The 23434-nt window shown below is 45.0% G+C and overlaps 2 protein-coding genes and 3 long non-coding RNA genes across 5 annotated transcripts; 4 read left to right on the forward strand and 1 right to left on the reverse strand.

The window, feature by feature from the left end:
- Positions 1 to 226: 226 nt before the first annotated feature.
- On the forward strand, positions 227 to 1454 carry LOC120835860 (uncharacterized). The gene is made up of 2 exons (XR_013453279.1): positions 227 to 654; positions 747 to 1454. It is a non-coding gene; the product is annotated as an uncharacterized LOC120835860 (long non-coding RNA).
- A 3186-nt stretch (positions 1455 to 4640) lies between these two features.
- lsm3 (LSM3 homolog, U6 small nuclear RNA and mRNA degradation associated) lies at positions 4641 to 6977 on the reverse strand. Its single transcript, XM_040204328.2, has 5 exons — positions 6769 to 6977; positions 6447 to 6544; positions 5610 to 5720; positions 5436 to 5531; positions 4641 to 5320 (listed from the first exon to the last, which is right to left on the reverse strand). Exons 2-5 carry the CDS (start codon positions 6465 to 6467, stop codon positions 5240 to 5242), a joined length of 309 nt encoding a protein of 102 aa, XP_040060262.1. The 5' UTR covers positions 6468 to 6544; positions 6769 to 6977; the 3' UTR covers positions 4641 to 5239.
- Positions 6542 to 8775, forward strand: LOC120835419 (uncharacterized). Its single transcript, XR_013453280.1, has 3 exons — positions 6542 to 6645; positions 7086 to 7137; positions 8026 to 8775. It is a non-coding gene; the product is annotated as an uncharacterized LOC120835419 (long non-coding RNA).
- Positions 8776 to 14062: 5287 nt separating this feature from the next.
- abraa (actin binding Rho activating protein a) lies at positions 14063 to 19090 on the forward strand. The gene is made up of 2 exons (XM_078092698.1): positions 14063 to 15093; positions 17622 to 19090. Exons 1-2 carry the CDS (start codon positions 14455 to 14457, stop codon positions 18057 to 18059), a joined length of 1077 nt encoding a protein of 358 aa, XP_077948824.1. The 5' UTR covers positions 14063 to 14454; the 3' UTR covers positions 18060 to 19090.
- A 1037-nt stretch (positions 19091 to 20127) lies between these two features.
- LOC144388980 (uncharacterized) lies at positions 20128 to 22903 on the forward strand. Its single transcript, XR_013453281.1, has 2 exons — positions 20128 to 20910; positions 22349 to 22903. It is a non-coding gene; the product is annotated as an uncharacterized LOC144388980 (long non-coding RNA).
- Positions 22904 to 23434: the final 531 nt, after the last annotated feature.

Here is a 23434-nt window from a genome sequence, read left to right on the forward strand (position 1 = left end):
AAGCCTCTCATTAAACATGGTTTAATCATTATTCTGTTTGTCCTACTGTTCCTTTTTAATTACAAAAACAGCTTCCGGAGCAAATTGCTGAGCTTCAGTTCTGCCGAGGACGACGTGTCTGATCTCGGGTGAAGTTTGTTCAATCGGGTTAAAAGTATGACTCATTCACTCCACACAGATTTCACAACAGCATAACGACAGTTTGGTAAGTGACCAGTTATGTGGTAAGATGCATTAGAACAAATTGTTACGCCAGCACGCGGTTTTCCAACAACACCCTGTTGTTCACCTGTCAGTGGAGCTTTGATGGATCGTTTCCTCATTACAGTTGGACGTCTCACGTGTCAGCCTCGCGTCAGTGACGAGCCGGTACGTCAGCAGGACATCGAGCAATGCGACGCGTCCTGCGATGTGAACTGGATCCGGATCAGGAAATGTAGCAACGATCTGGCAAAGGTTTCCTCCAAAGTCGTGCGAGAGGAGCAGCCGCTCCGTGACCTGTGGAGGTGTCTGCTGTCCGCGTTGCCGCCAGAGGTCCGACAAGCTGACGGCATCGGCGGCTGTGATACTAATCATTTAGGAAGCACATCGTCCAAATCCACTGGAGAAATGACGTGTGAGCCCAGGGGGGTTCAGACACATGACAGGAGGCAGGTGGGCAGGTGGGCAGGTGGGGGGGCTTCAGGCTGCACCTGATGTCCAATGGTTCCCGTGTAAATCAACACTTTTACTTCTTCATCGTGCAGCAAAGACCACAACATCCCTGAAACGAGGAAAAGCAGATGTGACGTGACAAGGCGTGCAGATGTTGTAACAAACCGCTGCTCTCGTGCACGACGAGCCACAAGTGGGCGGCGCCCGTGACCACCAACCACCGGCCTCCAAAAACATGTTTTTCGTTTTTAACACGGCGGAATAACTGGTGTCCACTGGTCCCTGCTAATCACCGCAGGACGTTTTCCTCCAGGAGTCGGACAAAGGGTCCCGAGGGACGACCCGCAGCGTGCAGCCCACCCCTCCGGGCGCGTACAGTAGCGTGCGACCTTCAAGCCGCCCTGCGAGGTCGTCTGGGTGCTTTTCGTTCATTCACAGATGTAAACAAGGCCCCACGACCTTCACACATGTGGGGAGTTTAATTGTGTCCAAATACTGTGGAAGCATTTTCTACTTTTTGACTTTCCAACTGCAAAACAAATAGTGAACGAATGTGTTGTCGACTTCCCCTCATGACTCTGTAATACTTTATGCAAGAAAACCGCTCAGTAACAACGCCGTTCATGTCATTTCATCCAATGAAGTGCGGATTAACTCCAGCTATTCAAAATGAAGTGTTCAAAGAGGCAAATGGCCATTTAGTCTAAATTATGACAGTAAAAATAGTAATGAGGGAACATAAAATAAGTTTTGCAATAAAAACAATGTTTAGATACACAACAAATAATAAAAGACAAGAAGGTCATTTCTCTTGTTTCTTCATTCAGTCGTCACATGTTGCTCTTTCTGATGATGATGACGATGATGAAGGTGACTTTGTGTTTCTACCACTAATGTTACTTCATGTCGTCAGACTCATCGCTGACAAACCAAGCGCTCCTTTGTGGAGACGCGAGTGGAAAAAAAGGAGTGTTTCTGAAAAACATCTTACTCACATCCCTTTAGGACGTCTGACAGAACTACTAAACATTACACACACACACACACACACACACACACACACACACACACACACACACACACACACACACACACAGCTGTGCTCTTCAGCTCAATGAGCAGATCTGCTTTGGCATCTTGGTATTTGTGGCCATCTGTCCTGTTCTCTTGCAGCTGATCCCTGCGGCCTCCGGTGCGTCGCTTTGAACGGAAAAAGGACACGCGGCGTCCGTTTACTTTGCATCATCATTTCAATTTCTTCGCTTTGCATCAAAGGCTAATCGCAAACAAATAATGTGTCGGTTCAGCTGGATGGAATCGAAATCGCAATGGAGCGACTCCCACGAGGGTTACAGCGCACAACGGCATCGCGTTTCACCTCAAAGTGACACGAATCAACAAATGTTACAACGATCTGTTTCGTCTCGACTCAAATGTGCTCAGCATTAAAAACTGAATACAACAACTGCAAAGAGACACAAATCAACTGCAAAGCAACACAAAACAACTACAAAGAGACACAAATCAACTGCAAAGCAACACAAATCAACTACAGAGAGACAAAACAACTACAAAGAGACACAAATCAACTGCAAAGCAACACAAATCAACTACAGAGAGACAAATCAACTACAAAGAGACACAAATCAACTGCAAAGCAACACAAAACAACTACAGAGAGACAAAACAACTACAAAGAGACACAAATCAACTGCAAAGCAACACAAAACAACTACAGAGAGACACAAATCAACTGCAAAGCAACACAAAACAACTACAGAGAGACAAATCAACTACAAAGAGACACAAATCAACTGCAAAGCAACACAAAACAACTACAGAGAGACAAATCAACTACAAAGAGACACAAATCAACTGCAAAGCAACACAAAACAACTACAGAGAGACAACACAACTACAAAGAGTCACAAATCAACTACAAAGAGACACAAATCAACTACAGACTTTAAAAGATGCAAAAACGTAAACATAGATACACAACAAGACAAGAAAAAGGGGCAAATATAGTTTCGTTATGTTTATTGTAGCCAAAAATGACTAATAATAATAATAATTAAATAACTACTAAATAATACATTTGCGTGTTAAGACTTGAGTTCAGTTGTATGAAGTCAGACAGGGGGGGGGTGGATTTATTCATGAGAACAAGTGTGTGTGTGTGTGTGTGTGTGTGTGTGTGTGTGTGTGTGTGTGTGTGTCAAAAAGAGCTCATTTTAAAACGCCATCAAGACGTTTTCGCTGATTCAAAGTGTTGGAATCGTTGACACAAACCACCGTTTGAACAAAGCGGCCCGGCAGCTGCTCTCAAGGACGCCAGTGGGACGCTTGTGGGACGCCGGTGGGACGCCAGGGGGACGCCGGTGGGACGCCTCGCACAATCTGCACGTCCATGAGATTAAAAGTAACTATTTAAGAATTCCAAGCGAGATTTCTGTGTGTGCAGAACGTCGGCAGAAGCTGAAGAGCTTCAGCTGCTCGGGGAGGAAGAAAGGGCAGCGGAGGCTGCTGGTATTTATGACGGCTCGACGAGAGGTGTGTCTATGTGTGTGTCTCTGTGTGTGTGTCTGTGTGTCTGCAATTCTATTAATTCAAGGACGTCCTGCTTCAAGGTTCCACGAGCTTCGATCTGATTATTTTTGTGGGTCACATGCCTGTCCAGTTACCCACTACACACACACACACACACACACACACCATTGGTCTCAATGTGTGTGTGTGTGTGTGTGTGCGTTGGGGTGCTATGTGTCACGTCTGCAGTTATTCCTGTCACAATGCTTCGCCATGAGTATATTTCCACTTCTTCTCTGTGACTCCACTTGTACCAACAGGTCGTCGGAGGTCACGCAAATAAACAACGCTGCTGGGAAACGTTTTCCACCTGCAGCTCCGGTTCTGAGCTCCTGGTTTTGGTGGGTTTGTGTTCATGTTTGAAAGCCACTTTATTCAGTCAAATATCTGTAATAAACCGTTAAAAGGTTCAAACGTACAACGTGGGGATTGTGCTCTAAATAAAGTCCATCCAACAGAATAATAAAGCACAATAATCCCTGCAGCCACTGAAGAAATGAAAATGACAAAACAAACATCCAGAGACTAAAGTCTCTTGGAGAGGAGGAGAAGTGTCCATCTTGGATGACTTGATGTTTGAGGACCCTTCAGAGGCGGAACATCACGTCCCAGCAAGGAAAACCACCAAGTGCTGCAGGTCACTGTGCACCTGTGGCGCCATCTAGAGGCCAGAACGCACCAATACAAGACTTCATGGCGCGTACTCAAGTACTTTCCCCTTTTCTGTAATCAGTTAAAGATGAAGTTATTTGTTGCGTCGCAGACGGTCCAAAGGGAAAACACATGATCGGTTTACATAATTCGGCATATTGTGATATTCTTTGCTGGATTTACGTTAGTTTGCAACTCTCCTTTTACATTTGCCGAAATGATGACAGTAATCAATGGAGCAAAAGTGCATACAAGTAAAAACAAAGAGCATTTTGTTAGACCGTAGTAAATGTAAGTGGTCTCAACTGCTCATAACCTTCTTCTTGTGATTGTGTAAGTGTGCGTGTTTGTGCTCTTCTCAATACGACCCAACGTGGTGAGAGACGTTCATCCAAGTAACAAACGGCTTGTGTGTATTTGTGGTTTGAGGCGTCGTGGCAGGTTTTGAACTAAACTGAGATCATAAAGTACTTCATTCTAAACTTAACCATTTATTTTATCAAGAAATGCGTCAAGTATTTACTGGAAAATAATTTGGTCCACACTAAAGTGAGAAAATTGAGTAACATTAAATAAATCTCAGAGCCCGAATTGTCCTCTTCAGAAGAGATAAAACCATAAACTGCTCATTTAAAAGCCGTAAACGTAAAACAGTTCAGCATTTATGCTTTTAAAGGATCGTCCTCTGATTTGTCTCTAATCATCATCCATTAGTGATAAAGAACTAACTCACACTTCAAAGACACTTTTCTTTTCAAACAACCTTTTTTATTCAAGTTACCAAAACCAAATGTTGAAAATGTTCACATGACGCACTCTCCAGTCCCACAAGACACTACAAAAATATAATATATAAAAAGAAAGTAAAAGCGTCCCGGAGGAACTCAAACGTCTCAAGTTCTCACAGATCGAGAGTTCGGAGAATCTACAAACGAATAAAAAAAAAAAAAAAGGTTTCACTTGAGAATTAAAAATAAAACTGCTCTTAATACTCGACACATCTGGGCCCAAAGAGAGTTCACAAACACATCTGGAGCGATTTCTTCAGAATAAAGCTCGATCACGGGGGGTTTATGAAGGGCTCTACTGGGCACAACCAGCGAGGGTACTGAGACGGACCTCAGATGGGCAAATCACCCATCGACAACATCGGGCCCAAATAAAAACTGAAATAAGGCTTCTCGTTGCCCGTTTCTTCCTTTCTTTGAGTGAAGACATGTTTGAAATCCTTGTGAATGATGACAGAGGAGGAACCTGATGGAGGCTGGAGCGTACCCCCCCTCCTCCCCTCCCCCCAAGGGTAGAAACATCCCAGCTGCCCCTCGCACCGGGAAGTGGTTGAGGATTAGCCCACCCTGAGGGGCGGAGCTACGAGGACGACGCCGTCCCCCCGGACGAACAGCATGGGGATGTTTCTCTTGGTGGACTGCAGAGGGGACAATTCAAATATTTAGGTTAATAGTTGTTTATACCGAACGTATCAAGACTTTGGTCCCAGCAGCTGCAACGGAACCTCAGAGACGAAGGAACCCGTGTCCTACCTTGTACAGTTCCTCGTAGGTCTCCTCGTCGATCTCCACCGTGGTCACCGTCTCCTCCACGTCGCCCAGGATCATGTTGAGGTGCTGATCGTAAGCCTGGGGAGGGAAAACCACGGACATCAACTGGGAAGTTCAGTTTCACCCGTAACAGTAATTACTGCGTGTGCGTCTTACATGCAGGCGCCCGCGGAGCTCCCGGTCGTTCCTCATCTTGACGTAGATCCTCTCGTCCAGACTGAGTCGGATCAGATCCAGCGGCTCCTCCACCGTGTTGGTAGTCGGTTGCTGCCAGCGAGAGGACGTCAGTTAGACACACGTGACTTATAGATTCATGTCCTGTTCATCGGTTTCTTGGAATCAAAAGAAAATGACTGCAAAAATCTGAGAACGCGTATAGCAGGTGTGTCTGCGCATGCGCACAGAAAGCGGATACCTTCGGGTTTGTCCGTCAAATGTCTTCTAATAAAGTAAAACATGTGTGACTGATTTAACACCTGTAGTGCCATATTCATCCAACACATGCTATGAAACCACAATGTAGAGAAAGTAAAGCAGAACCAAATTAACGTCAAAGCGTGAATGAAAAGATGGAACCGTGGAGACGTATTTTCATTTCATAGGTGAGCATTAAACGACAATTAACGTCACATTTGAATATTTTCACTAAAACAATTGAAACGGGTCAAACTCTTTCCAGTTGTTACCGCGCAAATTAAACAATACATGTATATGAATGCTGAGTAGCTCGGTGCTACGTGACGTTTAACTGAACAGCGCCGCCAATAACACACGTTGGGTCATTTTGACGGTTAGCATTGATGCTAGCCCGGGCTAACGCAGCTAGCCCCTGCAGGCCGCGGCGCGCGGTTTACGGGGTAAAACCTAACAAAAGGGGCACGATGATCCCACTGGAAACCGGCTCACGGGTCGAACGCCCCCCGGCCTCCTCCCAGGGTCGCTGAACACACGCCGGGCGAGAAATTAACCGCAGTTTGACGCGGCGGTTCCAACCTGCTCTACTTCGTCCGCCATCGCTCCTGTGTCTGCGTCGTGTCGTCACGCCGGGTGCGGAGGTTGCCAGGTCCGTGAGAAACACGGAGAAACGCGCGCTTTCAGAGGGAAGCGCGGGGCCGCATGCATGTGACGAGTGGTCGTGAGTTAATAAAGCAGGAAGGATTAGCTAAATGTACTCAAGATATGAAAAATGAAGGTAAACATACGTCTTATTTACACTTGAACAAAATACCAAAACGATGTGGTCATAAACAGCTCTGGATGCCATTAAACCTGTAACGAGTTACATAACGATGTAATAGTTCCTCCATTCTGTTACCTTATGTACGTAAACAGTGATTCATCAGCCCTTTGCCTACTGCGCATGCGTGCTAAATGCGTCACTCGCCGTAGGCGGATAAACTGTAAACCTGGCAACCCCTGAGGGATGCTACGCAGTACCACCCGTTACTCTCCTCCCTCTTTTTCTATCCCGTCTTTATCCCTCTCCCTCTCTCTCTCTCTCTCTCTCTCTCTCTCTCTCGCTGTATCTCTCTCTCTCTCTCTCTCTCTCTCCCTCTCTCTCGCTGTATGTCTCTCTCTCTCTCGCTGTATGTCTCTCTCTCTCTCTCTCTCTCTCCCTCTCTCTCTTTCCAGACCTTTCCATCCTCCATGACTGCAGCGACACAACTAGTCGGACTGCGCAGCGGTAAGTGACGCATTTAACCCCAAACGTCATCATTTGTGGCGACTTTCGCCTCATTTCTAAATGATGAACCTCATCCGTGAAGACGCTTGAGTTATTTGTGCGGAGCGTCGTCCTAAATGACGGAATCAAGGCCGTTTATGCAGAATGACGACATTCGGAAGGAGCAACGCCAATGTAACGGCGTCATCTGGTGGCTCATACGAGGTATAAATGCTCGGCTCCAGCCATGACGTCATCTGTGCTACGCTACTAACAATAATGTTTTATTTAAATGTGATTTCTGCTACATTTTGTTTACGTAGAAACACACATTTTTCCTTTTTGAGTCCACGTCATTTACTGCAAAAAAAATGATCCTCAACTGCTTCATATTTTGAGAGCACATCCTTATTAGTACTTATTTGTAATCACCCTGTGATGATAACTCTTAGCATTCAAGACCATTACAATCAACTCATTGACAAACATGTAATTATCCGTAGTTCAAAAACTACTTCTATTTTGTGTTTGCATCGTTTACTTTTAAACTAATGTGCAGCTGTAGCACTGTGTGTAGACTTGTTGTTATTTTCACGTGTGTCCTGTAAAGAGCCCCGTGCCTCCTCTCCCAGTTCAGCCCAGTGCTCCATACTGGGTGCTGGTGCAGGTGGAGGAGGCAGAGCAGAGCAGTGGAGAAACCCATTCCACCCTCAGCTGCAGCGTAGCTCCGCGGTGGAAGAGATCCCTGCGACAGTCGCTTCACGTCTTTAATGTGCACGCATTCTAAAAGTGATTTTTTTTTAAAAAAGTTTGTCCATTACCTCTCCCCCCCCCCCCCGCCCCCTCCTCTCCCTGCTCCGTCCTCACGTTCTGCTGGAACCGATGTGGCCCCCCCCCGCCGGACACAAGATGGCGCCCGGCAGCACGAAGATGAAGAAGTCGAGCACTAGTGCGCCGAGTGCAATAAGAATTGTTCATATCTCTGGTGACTTTGCGGCAGGTCGTGCAGTGTGAAGTGTAACAATGTGTGATGTGTAGTTGTGCGACTTCTTGGTGCGTCTCACACATTTCCTGCAGAGCTTGTGTGTGTCTTCTTTCTGCTGTTACAGTCACACTGATATCAAAGAGGAAGGAGATGCATCAGCTTTAAACTGCTCATGTTTCTTTACTGACGTGTTTCTTTAAATATTTCTCACTGCATGTATCTAAAAAACCTTCTTTGATCAAATGGTACATTTTCTAGATTGTTTCTCGATGAGCGTCGCCTCATTTGTGTCAGTGAAATCTATTTTAAAGGCGAGAGCAGAGGGATTGCATTACTCCTCTATATCTTAACTTATCATATTGCATATTGTTGATTCCTCATTGAATTAGTGTTTGAAATATTAAATCTGGCACCTCGGTCGAACGAATGTTTGAATTTGATTTGAACTGTGCTCAATGACTAAATGAAGGCATGAATCTCAGTGTTGTTGAATGACAACCAGAATGCCTGATGTTGTGTTAATGGTCTCGACCATGGAAACACTGGTCAGCCGGGGTCTCGGTTACCATGGAAACATTGGTCAGTGGGTTGCTGTCATTGTCAAAACACGTACATTTGAAAATTAAAAAATCATATTCAAGGTACATAATAAAGAAATAACCAACCACTGGAAATACGTTGATGAATCTGTGAAATAAATTGTTAAGTTGTATCAAATAAAATTAAAGACATTAATTCTCCAGCTACATGCTAAAGCTACATGCTAAGGCTACATGATAAATCTCCTAGCTCTCGATTGGTGGATCTCTAGCCGATTTCCAAAATAAATGAGCATAAAATAAAAACATGATCAAGAACTCAGTTTTTTTTATAAAAACACACATTTTGTGTTTCAGGTTTCTGTAAATTTGTAAACCGTTATTTTCTTGACAAGAATCTCACCATTAAACCAAGTATTTATTCAGAAACACTGTGAGGCTGATGAAGACCAGAGAGATGCAATCACACCGACGTCCACACGAGATCAGCGTTGGACCACAAAGTTCCTTCTGGACAGTTAAAGAAAACAAGAGTCTGTCTGACTCTGAATGGACCATCATTTACTAAATGAACATATGTTGTGTTGAAGAAGACTTGAAACTAGAGACTGAGACCATAAACTCATGTTTACAATGTTTACTGAGGGAACAAATCAAGAGAGAAGTAGAGTCATTTCCTCATAGACGTCTATGGGAGCAGAGGAGTCGCCCCCTGCTGGTCACTACAGAGAAGTAGAGTCATTTCCTCATAGACGTCTATGGGAGCAGAGGAGTCGCCCCCTGCTGGTCACTACAGAGAAGTAGAGTCATTTCCTCATAGACGTCTATGGGAGCAGAGGAGTCGCCCCCTGCTGGTCACTACAGAGAAGTAGAGTCATTTCCTCATAGACGTCTATGGGAGCAGAGGAGTCGCCCCCTGCTGGTCACTACAGAGAAGTAGAGTCATTTCCTCATAGACGTCTATGGGAGCAGAGGAGTCGCCCCCTGCTGGTCACTACAGAGAAGTAGAGTCATTTCCTCATAGACGTCTATGGGAGCAGAGGAGTCGCCCCCTGCTGGTCACTACAGAGAAGTAGAGTCATTTCCTCATAGACGTCTATGTGAGCAGAGGAGTCGCCCCCTGCTGGTCACTACAGAGAAGTAGAGACATTTCCTCATAGACGTCTATGGGAGCAGAGGAGTCGCCCCCTGCTGGTCACTACAGAGAAGTAGAGTCATTTCCTCATAGACGTCTATGGGAGCAGAGGAGTCGCCCCCTGCTGGTTTCTACACAGAATGCAGATTTCAGACACCGACGTCTGGCCCAGATATCGTTTAACATTATGACTTATTTCAGAAAGTACACGAGGTCGCTTGCTGCTGCACGAGTCAACTTCTCATTCTGACTCTGCCGAGGTGAGAAGGACCTGATGCCGGTCAAAGTTCATGCTCATGTTTAAGGACGTTTAATCAGCTGATTAAATTGCCGATATGATCTCGGTTTAAGTTACTGTGGGCGATGTGCCTCTCTGGCTTGTAAAAGGTCAAAGAAAGAAAGTACATCAATGCGAGGGGGCGGGGCCGCGAGGAGAGTTGCGAGGGACGGGGCGGGGCTTGCAGGAGCGGTAATGAGCTGCCCGGTATGAGCGATGGCGATGCGTACCTGGTGGGTCGCTGTGAACCCCGAATAGCCCCGACTCGTTAAAATGTCATTCAGCCGCCTCACATTAGCGCTGACTGACAGGCTGATTTATGTGCATTTAATTATGGATGAAGCCAAAGTCAAAGGAGCACAATGACGTACGATAACCAGCTGCCCTTTGCTGGTTAGCGTCCAAGCAGCTGCAGAGACACAACATAAGAGCTGAAGCGCCTCCATGCATCCCTGAGTCACTGCTCACGTTGACTCATGTTGAGTCTTGGTTCATACTCGATTATCCCCGTCAAGTTATTCGTTTGCATTCATGGCGAAGGCCCGATCCCTGAGCCAGTCTGTCAACCACTGAATGATATTCACCACGATAACAGCGTCCACTCAAAAGCACGAGGGACAAATAAAAGGTGGAATTGTGCCAGTTCGGATCGGTTTGACGTCATTGGTTTGCCGCTGCGGAAGAATAATAATGGTTCAGTGGTTGAACTCGTGTCCGGATGTGACAGAGATGAGATGTCTCTCATCAGACGTCCCCTGTGCGGAGGACACAGAGGAAGAGGAGGACGGAGGAAACGAAGGTACCGATGACCAGGAAGGCCGAGAAAAGGACGAGCAGAGAGACTTTACGCAATGTTTCATGTTCTCTTCTATCCAGCATGATGTCCGTTTAGAGTCAACGGTCCGTCAGGCTGTTTGTTACCACAGCGTTGTTGTCAACGTTGATGGTGAATATTTTCCTCCTGTTGAATTATTCATGTGAAGAAGTCGGACATGTTGTCCAACCAGAAAATGTTTTACGTAAAGACTTACTACAGGTACGCTGCTTCAAACCGACATTTCCCTCCGTGGAGCCGCAGCGAGTTCTTTACTTTCCATCCGACAGCAGCGGCATGTTTCCATCCGTGTTAAAACCAACACATCACCCGTCTGAGAGCTCGTTAAAGCAGGCGAGCGCAGCGCCGAGGAAGAGCGCCGGTCCGTTTCTGACATCAGCTCTTCATTGATGCTGAGCGAGAGAAACGGGCCCGGCCATGATGAATACATTGGACCCGAATTTGACAGCGGCCATATTTCCTGTGCAGTGGAGCTCGCTGCAGAATGGAGGGTTGCTTCATCACGCAGGTTGTCACGCCAGAGGCAGTTGTTGTTGTTGTTGTCTGTGGTCACGTAGCAAATGGGCAAAATGGACAGAATCAAATCAGCAATCAAATGGTGACATGCACGAAGTTCACGTGCCACTGCAGCGCGTTCCCTCAAACGGCCTCATCGTTAGTTTGCCTGTTGCCACGGCGACGTGAAACCCCGACGGGCCGACGGGCGCTTTGCATGGCGGCGATGGGTGCGAATGAGCGAATGCATCTTGACGGGTCAGAAGGCTTTCGATTGTTTGTTCAAATCTTCTGTAAATGTAGAAGATTAGAACCATTTGTGTGTGTGTGCGTGTGTGTGTGTGTGTGTGTGTGTGTGTGTGTGTGTGTGTGGTTTCCTCTAATGAAGCCCACTGAAGAGGATCCGGAGCCAAGTTGCTCTTTTCCCCGGAGTCAGAAAACGCCGCCCATGGAGCGATGACGTCATCACGCTCACGTTTCGAGCCAGAGAAACGTTCTCTCCTCACACGGACCCCAATCGGTCTTCTTTGGGCAGCACATGTGTGTGTCTGTGTGTTAACGTGCACCCTCTCTACGCACGTAGGTGTTGGAGCCGGTATTTTCTACACGTTTCCAAACTCGTATCAAAGGTGCTTTTATTGAGCGTTTAGGCGTCATGCCGATGAGGGACACAAGTGTGTGTGTGTGTGTGTGTCCCTGTGTGTGGATCACTCAGGTTGTGCGCTTCGCAGTGCGTCTCTCGCTTTGCCAACACAGCAGCGTGACGAGATGTGTTGTATATGTGTTATATGTGTGTTACATATGTGTTGTATATCTGTTGTATGTGTGTTGTACATGTGTTGTATGTGTGTTATGTGTGTTGTATGTGTGTTGTATGTGTGTTGTATGTGTGGTATGTGTGTTGTATGTTTGTTATGTGTGTTGTATGTGTGTTGTATGTTTGTTATATGTGTTGTATGTGTGTTATGTGTGTTATGTGTGTTGTATGTGTGTTGTATGTGTGTTGTATATGTGTTGTATATGTGTTATATATGTGTTGTATATTTGTTGTATATGTGTTGTATATGTGTTGTATATGTGTTGTATATTTGTTGTATATGTGTTGTATATGTGTTGTATATTTGTTGTATATGTGTTATATATGTGTTGTATATGTGTTGTATATGTGTTGTATATGTGTTGTATATTTGTTGTATATGTGTTATATATGTGTTGTATATGTGTTATATATGTGTTGTATATGTGTTGTATGTGTGTTATATATGTGTTGTATATGTGTTGTATGTGTGTTATATATGTGTTGTATATGTGTTGTATGTGTGTTATATGTGTGTTATATATGTGTTGTATATGTGTTGTATGTGTGTTGTATATGTGTTGTATGTGTGTTGTATGTGTGTTATATGTGTGTTGTATATGTGGTGTATATGTGTTGTATATGTGTTGTATATGTGTTGTACATGTGTTATATATGTGTTGTATATGTGTTGTATATTTGTTGTATGTGTGTTATATATGTGTTGTATATGTGTTGTATGTGTGTTATATATGTGTTATATGTGTGTTGTATGTGTGTTATATGTGTGTTATATATGTGTTGTATGTGTGTTATATGTGTGTTATATGTGTGTTGTATATGTGTTGTATATGTGTTGTATGTGTGTTATATATGTGTTGTATGTGTGTTATATATGTGTTGTATGTGTGTTATATGTGTGTTATATATGTGTTGTATATGTGTTGTATATTTGTTGTATATGTGTTATATATGTGTTGTATATGTGTTGTATGTGTGTTATATATGTGTTATATATGTGTTGTATGTGTGTTATATGTGTGTTATATATGTGTTGTATATGTGTTGTATGTGTGTTATATATGTGTTATATATGTGTTGTATGTGTGTTGTATATGTGTTGTATATGTGTTGTATGTGTGTTGTATATGTGTTGTATGTGTGTTATATATGTGTTGTATGTGTGTTATATGTGTGTTATATATGTGTTGTATATGTGTTGTATATTTGTTGTATATGTGTTATATATGTGTTGTATATGTGTTGTATGTGTGTTATATATGTGTTATATATGTGTTGTATGTGTGTTATATGTGTGTTATATATGTGTTGTATATGTGTTGTATGTGTGTTATATATGTGTTATATATGTGTTGTATGTGTGTTGTATATGTGTTGTATATGTGTTGTATGTGTGTTGTATATGTGTTGTATATTTATGTCTGTAATTAAAGAATCAACTGTTGCAATGTTCGTTTTATTTAAAGTATTCAGTGATGAAGCAGTTGGCAGATCAGACTGAATAAATAGAAGATGCAGGCAGCTTTGAGTCATAATCCTGAACATTTATGTGTGCACGCAGAGACAGAAATAGTGCCGGTTACACACACACAGACACACACTCATGTGTCATGTCACACAGAATTTAGGAATTCACGCACACACAGACACAAAGTGATCAGAGCATCCAGTGAATGCAAGTCGTGCCTTTGAGTGAAAGCATCCCTATTTATAAACAATGAACACAGACGGACACACAAACACACACAAACGCACACATACACACACTGACTCAGAGCGAAGGCCTTTTATGTTTCAGCGTATTTCTGCGTGAGGACGGAAACTTCGGAGTCGTTAAAAAACACCCAGCACCTGTTGCACCTCAGTCACAGAGAGAGTGTGTGTGTGTGTGTGTGTGTGTGTGTGTGTGTGTGTGTGTGTGTGTGTGTGTGTGAGTCAGCTCTCAAACCTTCGCCAGCAACAGGAATGTTGACACTGGACTCCGGCCCCACGTGGACGCCGTGCGACATCACTTCCTCCACGACTCTATTTAAAGGCCGGAGTGGAGCCGGAGGGGCTTCAGCAGGAGATTAAAGCCAAAGACCTCGCAGAGAAGATCCACCTCGGATACAAAGGAGAAGAACGCCTCTCTGTCCTTCACCACCTGGTCTGTCTTCAGCCTTTGGCTTCTTTATTAACACAAAACATCTCCAGGACTAAAAACAGGCCTTTTCCCAGCAAACCAATCTCTCCGCACCTTGACCACCACCGTCACCATGAGCAGCAGCGGCACCACGGCGGTTTCGCCAAAGGAGCCTCAGGCGTTCAAGCGGGCGGTACGGAAGATCAAATGCGCCGCCATGGTGGCCAACTTGGCCAAGAGCTGGCAGGGCTGGGCCACGGAGCACTCGGACCAGCAGGACGCCATCCCCAGCGGCTGGATGCCGGCGTCCGTCGAGGAGGTCGGCGCCGCGCAGGCCCGCAGCGACGGGGTCAAACCGGCCTTTGCCCCGCGGGTCATCGCGGCGGGCGCCGACGACTCCGGCGGGAGTAAGATCCGCACCGGCTCCGTGAGCAGGAGCGTGCAGCCGAAGCGCAGCGAGTGCGGCAGCGGCGACTTGGTCAGCGCCCTCCGCGGCAAGATGGAGTCGGCCCCCGGGGAGAGCAAGCCCTTCCTGGGCAACGAGTCGCCGACGCGACGGCGCCAGATGAGGGCGCTGCAGAGCGCGGCGGGGGGAGGAGGGTTCATCCAGGACAGGAAGCTGTCACTCCAGGACAGGAAGCTGGGGTCAAGGAGCAGCAGCGTGGACACGGAGGACAGCGGGCTGGGCGAGGAGGCGGGGCTCAGCGACCACAACGAATCAAAGACTGAGCAGGGCGACGTGCAGACGTCCAAACAGACCAACAGGCCCAAGGTACAGTGAGAAGGTTTAAACACGGGGATACCAACTTACCAGCATGGGATGGATTAACGCGGTTCTGTCGAGTGAAATCAATGCGGAAGTTTCTTTGAAGCTGCATTCTCGCCACTGACCAGCAGGGGGCGACTCCCCCGGTTGCAACAAGGGGTTTGATTGTGTGTCGTAAGAGAAAAAGAATGGGCGGGTGACAGCGGAGAGAAACACAATATGTTTTTCAAAGAAACGTAGTTAGCGGCACAACCTCCACGAGTTGATGGAGCTATCGAGAAAATGGCGACACGACGTCGACACTGACCTCACTCACAAGATGTAAAGCGAAAATACAACACAGGATAATAAGGATATTACCAGATATCCAAATAACTACAAAGGGACCTTTGGCTGCCAACTTATGAAAACACAAGCTGGACCGCGGCGCAATGGAAAATATGTAAATAAATCTAGTCAGACTCCAAGCTGACCTTTAGGCGGGGGGGGGGGGGGGGGGCACTATAAAAGGATATGGAGGAGAAACGTAGTTAGATAGAACAAAACATATTGGTTTGATCTATATTTGGATGAGTAGGCGAGGTCCACGTCGGTGACGGCAGAAATTGTCGAAGGGGCGTAATAAGAGAAGAAAAACACTTTTTCCCAGATGAAACGTCTGAGACGCAGAGCATCGCCTCTTTTGGAACATTTTGGATCAAATATGTACGTTAGTCAACGGCGAGAAACAAGGGATTCATTCTGCGACTTAGCGAGCGCAGCTAAAGAAGACGCGTCGTAGGAGAGAGAACGTTGTGGCCACCGTAGCTTCAGAGAAAGAACACGTTACGCGTAGTTCACAACACAAGAACAACAAGAACTGGTCCTTTGCTTTTGCCTGCGTGCAGTTGAATGAGAGTATTTTGGGGAAGTAGAGGCCAAAGTCAAATATTACTTTTCCAACACACGGTTCGCTTTGATAAACATCGCAGCAAAGATGGAAGCGGAATAGAGAAGAAAACATGCGACCAGGATCATTATAGCTTTGAGAGTTCAGAGCTCCCTCGGTGACACGTCTCCACCTTTCATCGAGCAAATGCCGAGGCGATAAGGTGACACTGATCTGAGGGCCTGGCGAGCTGAGGGGAATACTGGGGAAGGGGGGAGAGATGAGGGGTGGGGGGGAGAAAAGAGGTTGAGGGTAGAAGAAGAGAGGGAATAGTGTTCACACAACAAGCGGAAAACATAATCTACTAAATGAACATCATGTTGTGTTGAGACTGAGACCATAAACTCATGTTTACAATGTTTACTGGGGGAATAAATCCAGAGAGAAGTAGAGTCATTTCCTCATAGACGTCTATGGGAGCAGAGGAGTCGCCCCCTGCTGGTCACTACAGAGAAGTAGAGTCATTTCCTCATAGACGTCTATGGGAGCAGAGGAGTCGCCCCCTGCTGGTCACTACAGAGAAGTAGAGTCATTTCCTCATAGACGTCTATGGGAGCAGAGGAGTCGCCCCCTGCTGGTCACTACAGAGAAGTAGAGTCATTTCCTCATAGACGTCTATGGGAGCAGAGGAGTCGCCCCCTGCTGGTCACTACAGAGAAGTAGAGTCATTTCCTCATAGACGTCTATGGGAGCAGAGGAGTCGCCCCCTGCTGGTCACTACAGAGAAGTAGAGTCATCTTCTCATAGACGTCTATACAATCCACCTTTTCCACCTTGTTTTCGGAGCTTTTTAAGAACATCAATACTTCAATGAGGGTGAGATCGACAGCAAACAGAGACAAAGTAGCATCAACGGGCCTTTTTGTTGCTTTTGTAACGTGAACATGAGACCACTTTGATTAATGAGTGCATGCAGGCGGATGGAGAGGCTAAAACAAAATGAGTGGTATTGTTGTTGTTGTTGTGATTATTGATAAAAAGTCACATAAATCGCCATTTTGACATCGTAAGAAGTAGCTTTCCCTCGATGCTCGGGGTTGTAAAATATTCCAGTTCATATGAGCCGAGGTGCAGCCTTTCTGTTGCTGTGTATGTATGAGGTGCTAAGTAAAGGACAGGATGGGGTTCGATTACACCAACCAGAGAGGAGTGTATTTAAAGACCGAGGGTCATAAATCAACATTAATACATCGGCAAAGAGGAGGAGCCGCTGCAGCATTTTTGGTGGGTTTGAAAGGCAGCAATCAGCAGTCTAGACTAAATGTGACCAGTTACACACATGATATTATGTCATATAGTGTAAATTCTGTTGTACTGCCCTCCGTTGGGGTTCCATTAAAGGGCTGTAGAGAATGCGAAAGCACGTCAGGGCAAACCTGTGCAGCATCAGACGTTCATCAAGCATCGTGTCCATTTGTTGTCTCTTAGGAATAAAGACATTATTATGTTATCTTTCATAAAAGCATTACTGCATAAAGCGTTCCTGGAATCCAATTTACTTTAAAGAGCTTTGCTTTGCTCAGTTGTTCCTGTGGAAATGCTCAGGGAAATCCCCAAACTCTGATGTTAACCCCCCCCCCCCCCACACTATACTTTCTATCTCCAGATTAAGATTAACACCAGGAATGACGTCAAGAGACGCTGGCAGCAGTGGTCCGAGCAGCACATGGAGGGCCAGAGGCTCAACCCCTTCAGCGAGGACTTCGACCAGGACTTCGCCATGGCCCAGCGCCTCCGCAAGGGCGACGAGGGCTACGGCCGACCCAAGGACGGCTCCAAGACGGCGGAGAGGGGCGACCGGGCCCAGAAGCACGTCCACAGGGAGATGGAGGAGATGGTGTGGATCATCAGAGACATGGGCATCAAGGACAAAGAGGGGCGGACCGTCATCTCCTTCGGCCGCCTCTTCGACCGCTACGTGAAGATCTCGGACAAGGTGGTGGGCATCGCGCTGCGCTGCCGCAAGCACAAGATGCTGGACTTTGAGGGCGAGATGCTGTGGAAAGGACAGGACGATGACGTCATCATCACGCTGAGGGACTGAGGCTGTTTCCGTACATGTACGAATGTTGGAAAAATGGAGGAGTATTTGGATGAGACGTAAAATTGTAAGATTATCCGCAATAATATTCTGTGATAAAATGAAATGAAAAAGTTATTGTGGTTCCTACCAACACATGAACTGAACCTGGTCAGTTTTTATGGGCTAGTCAGGAAACATGAGATCCAGATTCATCTCCCCTTCCTGCATCACATAGAAGCTTATGGGAAAAACTTTCTTTGCAAAGTCGCATCCAGGCAGAAACATTCGCATTGTGAAGCCAATGCTCAAAAGCTGCGTTCTCTGTAGTGACCAGCAGGGGGCGACTCCTCTGCTCCCATAGACGTCTATGAGGAAATGACTCTACTTCTCTGTAGTGACCAGCAGGGGGCGACTCCTCTGCTCCCATAGACGTCTATGAGGAAATGACTCTACTTCTCTGTAGTGACCAGCAGGGGGCGACTCCTCTGCTCCCATAGACGTCTATGAGGAAATGACTCTACGTCTCTGCAGTGACCAGCAGGGGGCGACTCCTCTGCTCCCATAGACGTCTATGAGGAAATGACTCTACTTCTCTGCAGTGACCAGCAGGGGGCGACTCCTCTGCTCCCATAGACGTCTATGAGGAAATGACTCTACTTCTCTCTTGATTTATTCCCTCAGTAAACATTGTAAACATGAGTTTATGGTCTCAGTCTCTAGTTTCAAGTCTTCTTCAGTACAACATGATGTTACTTTAGTAGATAGTCCGTTACATGGTGGTCCACAGCCTTACACCTTTTACAATAAAGAATGCAAATATGTTCTAGTAGAAGCCCCAAATTAGTTAAAAATGAGCATCATGAATCCCCGCTAGATACATAGAATACAACGCAGAACACGTGTGACTTCGTCAAACACACGACAAACAGGAAGAAGCTTACAGAAGGAAGAAGGAAGAAGAACAACACGTGAACTTTGCTCTTGTTCCATCTGTGCAGAACGTCACATGATAGCGGGTTAAAAATGGTGCGATGAATAAAAGCTCAGTTGGCTCTTCTTTTATTATTTGACTTTTACAACTACGTTTTTTACAAGATTTCAACGCGTTTAATGTTTAAATGGTGGAAATAAAATCACCATTTTCTGGAATGATATAGAGAACAAGGTTTTATCACACGAAGTGTTCTCTAGCCTTCAAAAACAGAAACTAGAGTTCAGTGAAATCTTAACCATTAAAGCTCAGGTCAAAAAACATGAAGCTGGACTCAAAAGACGAGCCGAATCCCGAAGTCCCAAAGACTTCAGGCCTCCGATGTCCTTCGCTCATCATCATCTCCAAGAACGTGACCACCACAAAACACATTTGCCGTCAGATAGTCTCGTGTCGTGTTTCCACCTGAGCAGCAGGTTGACTCCAGAATCCACTTTGTGTTTGACCACTATCTGTTCAACTGCTCTGACGACCAGCTGACTTTTAATTAGTGATGAAATAGTGATTTTTCCGCCCTGTTGTTTTTGGTTTCTGATATTTATATTTCTAAAATTTCAAATATTTGAAATTTTATTTTAATTAATTTAATTAAAATATATTTATTTGTATCCTCCAGTAATATAGTTTGTAACTCGTAAATTCCGTGTACATTTAAATAATAATATAAGAAGAGTAACAAGGAAAGAGGAACTGGTGGAGGGAAAACAGGGTCACTTCCTCTTCCTGTAATCTAGGGATGCGACCCAGTGGGAAGCAGCAGGGGGCGCTACAGGGACACAACTCTGCTACTGCTGCTCCCCCCTCGTGATGACAATGACAAGGATTTGTCTCATTTTGCACCATGTGATTAGCGTGAGGATTCGTCCCTCTCACGCTGTCCTCGTATGCGTGTGATGTGTCCTCGCCCGTCTGCGCATGTGCATGCAAGTCATGCCTCTGTGCGTGTGTGTGTGTGCGTACGTGTGTACATGTATGTGTGTGTGCGTGTGTGTGCATGTGTGTGTGTGTGTGTGTGCATGTGTGTGTGTGTGCATGTGTCTGCGTGTGTGTGCATGTGTGTGTGTGTGTGTGCATGTGTGTGCGTGTGTGTGTGTGTGTGTGTGTGTGAGAGACCTTAATATAAGCTGATCAGTTTGGTCAGCAGGGAGGTTGGATGTCTGCCAGAGGGAGGAGGGGGGAGATTGAACAGGAGCAGATAATATGAGCGAGAGGGGGGAGTGTACGAGGGGGGGTCAAAGAAGGGAGGGAAGGTATTGCATCCAGATGGAGAAGATAAAGCTTCACACTGAATCCCTCCTCTCTCCTCCTCCACCTACCTCCTTACTGTGTTTCCTCCCCCCTCGTGTGCGTCTCTCTGTGTGTGAGTGTGTTTCTTTGCTGTCCTCGTCTCGGTTTGCAGGTTATTGAGGTTCTTTTGGACGTAGACTCTTGAAACAGAACTCTGCAATGATGGAACATTTGAAATTAAGTACAAAGTTGTTACTGCGGCTGCTTTTTCTGGAATGTAATAAATTGAATTGTCAAGACTTTGAACGAGGAATATTCAAATTAGATTTTATTCTACCTGATTTCAGATAAAGGCGTACAACTTCCAAGAACATTCCAAGAACATCTGGATGTGACTTAATCTGCAGTCTAGACTTGGTTTGGGCTTAAAATAAGTGAGAAGAAAAAACGCTTCACTAACGCAACTTGAAAATATCTCTGGGACTCGGGAGCCTTCGCTCGCTCTGCTGTGACCTGAATCCCCTCACAAGTACACAAAAGCCTGCAAATGTCAAGTCCAAATAAACCTCACCAGTATTTAAGCAACACTTTTTCATGCTTCTTGGACCAGCTGGCTTCTCACTCGTCATCCCTTCTTCTAAAAGGACGAACAAGGTTTGTTTTGAGGTTTATTTTACCAATGGAGCCATTCTGCGTGTTACATTAGTGTAGGTTACATTAGTGCACGTTACATTAGTCCACGTTACAATAGTGCACGTTACATTAGTGCACGTTACATTAGTGTAGGTTACGTTAGTGCACATTATATTAGTGTGCGTTACATTAGTCCACGTTACAATAGTGCACGTTACATTAGTGTAGGTTACGTTAGTGCACATTACATTAGTGTGCGTTACATTAGTCCACGTTACATTAGTGTGCGTTACATTAGTGCACGTTACATTAGTGCACGTTACATTAGTGTGCGTTACATTAGTGTACGTTACATTAGTGTGCGTTACATTAGTGTAGGTTACATTAATGTACGTTACATTAGTGCACATTACATTAGTGTGCGTTACATTAGTGCACGTTACATTAGTGCATGTTACATTAGTGTGCGTTACATTAGTGCATGTTACATTAGTGTGCGTTACATTAGTGTACATTACATTAGTGCGCGTTACATTAGTGCACGTTACATTAGTGTATATTACATTAGTGCATGTTACATTAGTGCATGTTACATTAGTGCACGTTACATTAGTGCACATTACATTAGTGCGCGTTACATTAGTGTACGTTACATTAGTGTACATTACATTAGTGTACGTTACATTAGTGCATGTTACATTAGTGCATGTTACATTAGTGCACGTTACATTAGTGTACGTTACATTAGTGCACATTACATTAGTGCATGTTACATTAGTGCACATTACATTAGGGCATGTTACATTAGTGCACGTTACATTAGGGCATGTTACATTAGTGCATGTTACATTAGTGCACGTTACATTAGTGCGCGTTACATTAGTGTACGTTACATTAGTGCACATTACATTAGTGCATGTGACATTAGTGCACATTACATTAGTGCATGTGACATTAGTGCACATTACATTAGTGCATGTTGCATTAGTGCACATTACATTAGTGCACGTTACATTAGTGTACATTAGTGCACGTTACATTAGTGCATGTTAGTGTGCGTTACATAAACTGGTCTGCTAGAAAGTGTGTCGGCATTATATTGAAACTTCATTGTCATTTACGATGAAAGAAAGATAAAGATGGATTTGAGATCAAAAGTATTTTCAACTAAATCCGTATAAGTTGGTGGGCGGGTGTTAAAAGCAGGACAGCAGGGTCCACGTCCTCTGAGGGGACGGGGTTAGAAGGCCAAACCTTAATTTAGCCGACCATCGTAAATGTAAAACTAAAAAATCCAACATCCAAACAGCAACGATGGAGATCAAGTATTTTATTGACAGCTGGAATAGAATAACAACACACTAAATTGTGCATTTACTCAACAAGATAACTGTTTGCCAAAGCATCTGGAAATATAATTTAAAAGTCAACGCCACTTTGTCCCTCTGCCAACATTCAGGTCCTGGAGGCGGCGACACAAAGAGCAACAGAAGCGACGCTAACAGAAGCTCGTTGAGCGGCGCCCGTCTGCTCCACACGGTTGAAATGCTCCTCCAATGAAGCTGCTCAGAGGAACAAGGAGCTGAGCTCAAGGACTCGCGTGGAAAAGCTTCCCGGGACGACGCGACTTCACAGAGGAAAAAACGCTTTTCCATCAGCGCTGCTTCGGAAAGTTTAAAACCCCCAAAAGCAAAACCTTCTCTCCTCAGTAATGTTTGAGAGGCTTTAAGGCTGTGAATGCTGTGGACCAAATCAAGTCCTTATTGGAAAAATAAAAGGATTTTCTTTATAAAATTTGGGGGTGGAGCCTAAATGTTGTTGAGGACAACGTAAAAGCAGCGACGTGTGACTTAGAACTCGTAGGTGAGGGTTCATTTAACGGGAAATGGCTTTAGAGTACGATAAGGGTCCAACATCTAGAGCACCGGCCCCCATTGACTCCCACCTTTAACGTAACACCACAAATAAAAGGGTTTTGGTTTCCTCAGCTGATATTCCTGTTCACGCACGTTTCAAACATCAATAAAGAAACTTCAGTGGGATTTTTGTATGTTACTGAAATAAGTATTCTAAAGAAACAGGTCCGACTGTTTGAGTACCTACTTTGTTAGAGAATACACAAATACATGAAACACCAGAAACTCAATCAGAACAAATGCAAAGATGATCATTTGCAAACAGCAGGTAATTAACACACCGTTGAAGTGATGGGAGGCGACACTGTGAAACCTTTTTAAGTGACCATTCTTAGTCCGTGCACCTGACAAAATGTACAAGTGTTTAAGGCCTCTATTTACATTGTAATATGCAAGTAACATCCAAATTCATCTGTGTCTACAACCATTGACACAATCAAAACATGGAGGAGAAAACACGTGTCGAGGACAACATCTATTAGCTCAGCGAAAGATACAAAGTGACACAAAAAGACTCTGATTTTAGAGACTTAGTCTTTGATGAGCAAATGACACGATCAGGTTTTAATTAACAAACAGGAAGCAGCTCTTCAGTCTGATGGGGAGATTAGAAAGGAAGGTTTGGAAGA

Source organism: Gasterosteus aculeatus, chromosome 17, assembly GCF_964276395.1.
Source record: "Gasterosteus aculeatus chromosome 17, fGasAcu3.hap1.1, whole genome shotgun sequence".
Taxonomy (NCBI): Eukaryota; Metazoa; Chordata; class Actinopteri; order Perciformes; family Gasterosteidae; genus Gasterosteus; species Gasterosteus aculeatus.